At 38.5% G+C, this 7,120-nt stretch overlaps 1 gene segment (V, D, J or C); it reads left to right on the plus strand.

Moving 5' to 3' along the window:
* Positions 1–2,091: 2,091 nt before the first annotated feature.
* On the plus strand, positions 2,092–2,710 carry LOC114635337. The segment is given in 2 exon segments: positions 2,092–2,168; positions 2,253–2,710. Coding segments are annotated over 2 exon segments (504 nt in total).
* Positions 2,711–7,120: the final 4,410 nt, after the last annotated feature.

Below are 7,120 nucleotides of genomic sequence, written 5' to 3' on the forward strand. Positions count from 1 at the left end.
TATCTTTCTGCACACATATTATTTGACACAGAGATTTGCATTTTGATTGATATTCCAGGGATCTTTCAATTGCCTCCTTTGGCTAAAAGTTCTGAGTAAGGAATCTACACTTGCTCAAGGCCCCTCACTGTTTCTTTCTAATTCCCAAAACATAGCATCAGTTCATCTATCCCTGTCCACCTCTTCTTCAGGTTCATCACTATATCCAATGAGAAACAAACAGTTTTCATTTATTCATTTATTCACATTACATTTCAAGCATTGATTTCTGCTCCTTTCCCAGTCTTTTCTTCACAGACTGCACCTCCATTCCCGTCTCATTTTTTGATGAGAAAGGGCAGCCTCTTCTCTGGGTAGAAATCCACCCTGGCATACAATGATCTTACAGGAGTAGGCACATCAGCTTCCCCTTAGCCCAGACAAGGCAGCCCAGTTTGGAGACCAAGATATTCAGACAGGCAGCAGAGTTAGTTACAGCCCCTGTTCCAGCTGCTGGGGGACTGTAATGAGGACGAAGCTGCGCATCAGCTACATCGATGCAGGAGACATAGGTCCAGCCCATGTTTGATATTCAGCTGGTGGTTGAATCTCTGGAAGCCTACAAGAATCCAAGTTAGTTTACAGTTTTGGTCTTCAAGGTTTCTCAGTGTTTCCCCTAAATCTTTGAAAATACACACTAAGCTAAGTCTAATGTTAGACTGTCAATCTCTACATATGTTTTAGTCAGCTGCTATGTGGAGACTCTCAGAGGGCAGTTATGCAATATGCATAACTGTAACTTAACCTGTATGCAAGCATGACAGAGAATCATTATTAGTGTTGGAGACTGGTTCTTGCCCACAGAATTATTTTCAAGTTAGGCCAGTCATTGGTTGGCTATTCCTTCAATCTCTGCTCCATTTCTGTCCTTTGTGACTGAGCTGTCTTTGCATACCACAATCAGGGATTCTCTCTACACATAAATTTTTGAGTAATCCTTGATGAGTCCACATATTTATTCAAATTTCTCCTTTCTATGTGACATGTGTTTCTGGTTTTTTTATTACTGTGGTTTTCTCTCCATGAATGTGTGTGTGTGTGTGTTTGGAGAGGTTTGTGAACATGGTGACATACAAGGCCTTCCAATGTCAATCAGCACCACATTTTCCAGACATGTTCTCCCATTGGGCATTAATATTTGAGATGTTTAGAATTATTGGCCAGAGATTTCCTGCTGATGTTCCCTCCATTTCCCAGAAGCTCTTCAGTTCCTCCTCTGGTGGTGTGAATTACCAACAGAGAAAAGCACTACAGTATCTGGTTCTCTATGGTCTTCAACTCCTCAAGGCACAGGGTCCCCATGTTCATCCCTGCCCTCTACTCAACATCTAGTCATCACATAGGAGTCTCTGGTTTTTTCCTTAATTCATTGACATGATCCTCAAGCTTGGTTGAGTAGCCCTCTATGATCTGTTAATAACAGCAAACCTTTCAGTCCTACAGCAATACAGAAATATATTTAGAAACCTAAGTTTTTATGTATTACAAGATGAACAGAGACTAAAAGAGAACTAAAACGTACATACAGATAAACACATGAAATCACATATGCTAAAAGTTTTACAGAACTCCCTCATGGGTGATATTTTCTGGATGAGTGATAAGAATAAGACTCACTATTCTGAAGTCAAAGAAAAAATTTTACGTAATTTTTAAATAAGATTTCCAATAATAAGACCAATTACATCTTAAACTGCCTCCTGGAATTTACAAAGCTATAAAACTTCATGAAGATTATGGTATTTTGCTCTGCCTGCACTGTATGAATGTGAACTCACTTGTTGTAATCATCTCAGTGTTTGCTTCCAAACCTGAATAATGGGAATTATTTAATTTTCTGCTTATCTAGACTTGGAAATCCAGACAGAATCAAAAACAATGTTCATAACACTACATTTCCATTTCTTCTAAAATCACAGGGCAAGTCTCAGTCACCTGTGGGAAAAAACAGAAACCTGGCTGAGTGCTTGCTTTTATCCCCTCAGGAACCTCCCCCAATGCAAAGCAGCTCTCATGATCAGGCTGAAAGCCCAGGCCTAGCTGAGAAGAGCCATCCTCTTCTCCTTAGAGCCTCCATCAGAGCATGGCTGTCTTGGTGCTGCTACTCTGCCTGGTCACCTTTCCAAGCTGTAAGTGTTTCAGAGTTTCAGGAGAAAAACTCAAGAATGACATCTGTGGAATGTATGACTGATGCTGATGTTGCTTTTCCACAGGTGTCCTGGCCCAGGTGCATCTGAAGGTGTCAGGACCTGACCTGGTGCAACCCTCACAGACCTTGTCCCTCACCTGCACTGTCTCCGGATTCTCATTAACTAACTATGAAGTACATTGGGTTCGCCAGCCCCCAGGAAAGAGTCTGGAGTGGATGGGAGCTGTGTGGAGTGGTGGAAGCACAGAATATAATTCAGCTCTCAAATCCAGACTGAGCATCACCAGGGACACCTCTAAGAGCCAGGTTTTCTTAAAAATGAACAATATGCAGACTGAGGACACAGCCACCTACTACTGTGCCAGAAACACAGTGAAGGAAGTCAAGTATAAACCTGCACAAAAAAACTCCCTACAGGGATCCTTAAGACCAGCAGGGGGCAGTGACAACCAACAAGAACTTCCAAAGCTCACTTCAGAATCTAAGAAATTCTGGTCTATGCTGTGTGAACATGCTTTTTAATGTTAAAGATGTGGACTCTTCCTCCAACCATGGAAATTTGCTACAGCCTTCTCTGCAGGCTCAGATTCTATTAAAATTATTGTTTGTTCACATACTAGTAGAATATTAAAGTGATTCTATAATCTAACAGTGTAAAAAAAAAAACAAACTAGAGTTGATATTTATCAAGATAACTCAGTGAAGCACTGTGTAGGTGAGGACAGACGGGGAGATTTGATAATGGATTTTTTCTCACATTGTAGCAGTTTTGTAACATTTGTACTGTTTACTGTACTTAATTGATCTTTGAGATTAATTGTACTCATCTTCTCTAACATGCAGTTTTTAAACACATGTCCACAGTTTAATGAGGACACAGTTATCTTTCTGAGGGCTAACTCATAAGATCTGCTCTCTATATATTAAGAACACAATATGCTGTTATTTAATGTAACCAATATCCATACTTATTATTATTGAAATAACATAAACATTGCCAATCTTGTGTCAGGAGGCAGTCAAAGAAAGACTTCTTCTGTAACACAGGTATACTAAGTAGATTCAAATGTTATTATTTCAAAATCTCATTCCTCATTTTGATTAACATGTATTTTACTTGAATCTACAATATTCACTATTATAGGTGAAGACACTGTTTCTCAAAATGATCCATCTCCAGGATCGTGTTCCATCTCCAGGATTGCCACAGTTTGAGTTTTCTTTATAGTTTCTACTCCCATTTTCGGATCTTGGCAGTTTCACTCATTTCTTTCACCTATTCAAATGAATTTACCTCCATTGCTTTATGTGATATATTCATTTCGTCTTTGAAAAGGCTTTCTGATATTTATAAAATGAGGTCTATGTTTACCTTTTTGTGCTCTGGCTGTGTTAGAATACCCAGGGATTGCTGTAGCAGGATTGATGGGCTCTAGTTGTGCTGTATTTCCCCAGCTCTTGTTAACTGTGTTCTTACACTGTCCTTTATACATCTGGTTTACTGTGGTGATGAAAGGAAGATCTTGATGCCACCACTATACCCCAGGAAATCGTAGAGCCATGGGTTCCACAATGGAGTTCAAAGAAGCAGCACACAGCTTACCTGTGCTGGCTGTGAACCAGGACAGACTTCACTGTCAAGGAATTTGTGGAAGAGGATTTTAAGCTGGTTGTTCCTGTGAACACCCACTTAAGACCTCCACAGGGAGACGGCAAACCTACAAGCTCTTCAAGATGGCAGGGAAAATCCAGAGCCAGGCTATGGAGATCAGGTGACCATGAATGCAAATTATTCTGCTACTGTGCCCCAGGCAGATCAAACTGAAAAAAAAATTGGTGAAGCAAGGTTCCAATATTGTTGTTCTTTGGGGCCCACCACAGAACTCTTCGGGGAAGCAGGACACCCTTGATATCCTACAAGGCTCTAAAGTATAACATTCATATAAATATAAGTAATTGTTAATATAAAACTTATATAATTGCTGTCTCATAGGCTTACTACTGAATAGGCTTACTACTGCTAGTTTTTTAAGAACTCAGGCTAGCTGATTCAGCTCAGCTGCTGGGGCTGAAAAGACTCTAAGCTGATTGATTCAATATGGCTTCTCTCAACTTCTCACTGAATTGATCTGCTGGGACTCATGAAACTGTTCTCATTTTCTGGCTCATTCTTATTCTGTGGCTTAAACTGCCTATGCTGAATTTCACTGAACTACATGAACTCATGAACCAAATTAACCCCACTACATTATACTCACTGTTCTCTCTCTCTCTCTCTCTCTCTCTCTCTCTCTCCCCTTGCACTGTACTTGAATGAGTACTCTTTCTATCTCTTCTTTCAGATTTCAGCATATCCTGTGTCTGACATATTCTATCAAGTTTTTCCATGAGTAACTACCTGCTAAGAAATAATTTTCAAAATGGCTGCTTCCTTCTAGAAGCGAACATTACCTAACATTGTTTGAACTAAACGTGTGTACCAAGGTCATGTCCATATCCCAGCCAGATCACACAGACTTAAGTCTTTTGGTGTGAACCATTAAAAGAACAACCAAGGTGCTGGATTAAATTTTCTCTACCGTCTTAGTTTGTTATTCACTGCTGTGACCAACACCATAATTTAAAGGGCCATAGGAAGGAACAGATCATCTTAACTCTTAGAGACCCACATGGAGGAAAATCAGGACATGAAATCAGAGGAACAACTTGACAGTGGAAACAGAACCCTAAGCCATGAATGAAATCTGCTTACCTGATGCTCTCTAGAGTTGTTCAACATGCTTTCTAATATAAAACAAGAACACATGCACATGGATTCTACCATCAAAATCTGCCTAAGATTTCACACATCAACCATTAATCAAGAAAATGTCTCCACACAATTGCTTGCAAACCAATTTGGTGGAAGCAATGTTTTGAACTCACCTCCGTTGTTCCTTGATGACCCTAGTTTGAATTATGTCGATAAAATTCTGACCACCAGAAAATGGAAAGGCTGGTCCTATCATCCTGACATGACCTACTAACTGAGTATCCATGTGTTTACTACCCATAAGAAAAGAAATGACTGAACACACACTTAATAAGGATCCACCTCTGAAAGAGAAAAGAACTGTAAATATTGTGTGGTCTTATTGTGAACTCATTCCCTTTGCAAATGACTTTTTCCTAGTAACTTCATTCTATACAAATTTATGGAACAGCAAAACCCAAGAAGCACTTAAGGATAGCATAGAGACAGAGATTATCTTTGAAGTAACCAAAGTCAGAAATACTTGACTAAATTGACTTATATCAAGCTACTCAACATAGTAAAAGAAATGTGCACTTATTACTGTGACACTCCTTCCCAAACTTTGGTAAACACAATGAAAATGTCAGACAAAGACTGGACATACTGAGAGTAATGTCTGAAAAATATTCTCCTGACTATCACAACAAAGGGAAACAAAGCACTTACACAGTGAGTGACAATCACAGCATGCACAGATGGCTTTCTCTCTAATGTTGAGACCTCCATGCACCACTGACACTCACATTATAAAGACTATTCATTTGAATTGAAAAACACAAAATGTAAGGACTCCAATGCCAACTAATAAACCCTCACTTTCTTAGTCCTACAATAGAGATGGTTACAGTCTTTACTTCTCTTCCCTGGCATGTCTATTACAAAGGCATGGGGAGAAGCTCTACAGTCTCCTGTTCTCTATGGAGATCAACATCTGAAGGCACAAGGTTCCCCATGTTCATACCTGCCATCTACCCCAGTTCTTGTCATTCCTAAGTGTTCTCTGGTTTACTTCATATTTCAGCTTACATGACAATAAAGCCTTATGTCATGCTACTGCTTTTTTCCATGTGTTATGAACAGCTGACCTACCTGTCACTCAACAATGCATATTCATATTTAGAAACATGTTTTATGTGTTACAAACTGAACAAAAGATGAATAGGGATATAAAAAGTCCATTGATACAGAGAGACTGACACAAATCAAGCCAGAGTGTCCCTGAATAGGAAGTTTAAAAAACTCAGTCTATTGACATAGGACCCATATGAGTCTCTTGGATCTACTCTCAAATAAACATTTGAAAGCCAATGGACTAGATGTTTGTGAACTGCTTCCTAACAAGTAATTTACTGAAAAGTGGTGAAAATAAGATCATGGAACTAAAAGTTATATTTTAAAAAGTTGGCTCCTCAGGCATAAAAATAATATAAATACATAACTTGAAAATATTTTATTGACTACTCACTAAATAATAATTATACAAGTGTTGTCCACATTATTAAATAACTATTACTTCCGCATTTCATATAATAAAACAGTGCAAACAATATTTACTTATCCTACTGCTATTTATGACTGTCAATTTATGTGGGGATGAGTTGACAATCAGTTACAATACAAGGCTATCTGTGGTTTTGCATCTGTATTTTCAAACCACCTGGTGAAAGAGATGCCATCTATCCTGTTCAGAAAGAAATATTGATATAGAGAAATCCAAAACTAACTAACTAACTAAATAAATAAATAAGTTAGTAAGTAAATAAATAAATACAGAAAATATTATGATGAAAAAGATTCACCAATTCCATCCTAAATCTTCAAGTGTAATTGCCAATGACTTATAATTGTATTGAAGATAAAGTATCCTGTTCCACTTGCACTGCATGAATAAGAATTCACTTATTATAAACAGTACTATATCCCTCATTTTTGCTTCCAAAGACTTCAAAATATGACTTAACCTTTCTCTTGTTTATTTGAAAGTGGAAATTCAAACAGTTCCAGGGAAAAGTTCCTGAGTTTTCACTTCCATTTCCTTGAATAAGCAGAGGTAAAAGGAGAGGAAACTGGAACCCTTTCCCTGTGCTTCCTTTTATCCTCTCAGGAACCTCCCCAAATGCAAAGTAGCCCTCAGCTCA

Source organism: Grammomys surdaster, unplaced genomic scaffold (genome assembly GCF_004785775.1).
Source record: "Grammomys surdaster isolate TR1022 unplaced genomic scaffold, NIH_TR_1.0 99406, whole genome shotgun sequence".
Classification (NCBI taxonomy): Eukaryota; Metazoa; Chordata; class Mammalia; order Rodentia; family Muridae; genus Grammomys; species Grammomys surdaster.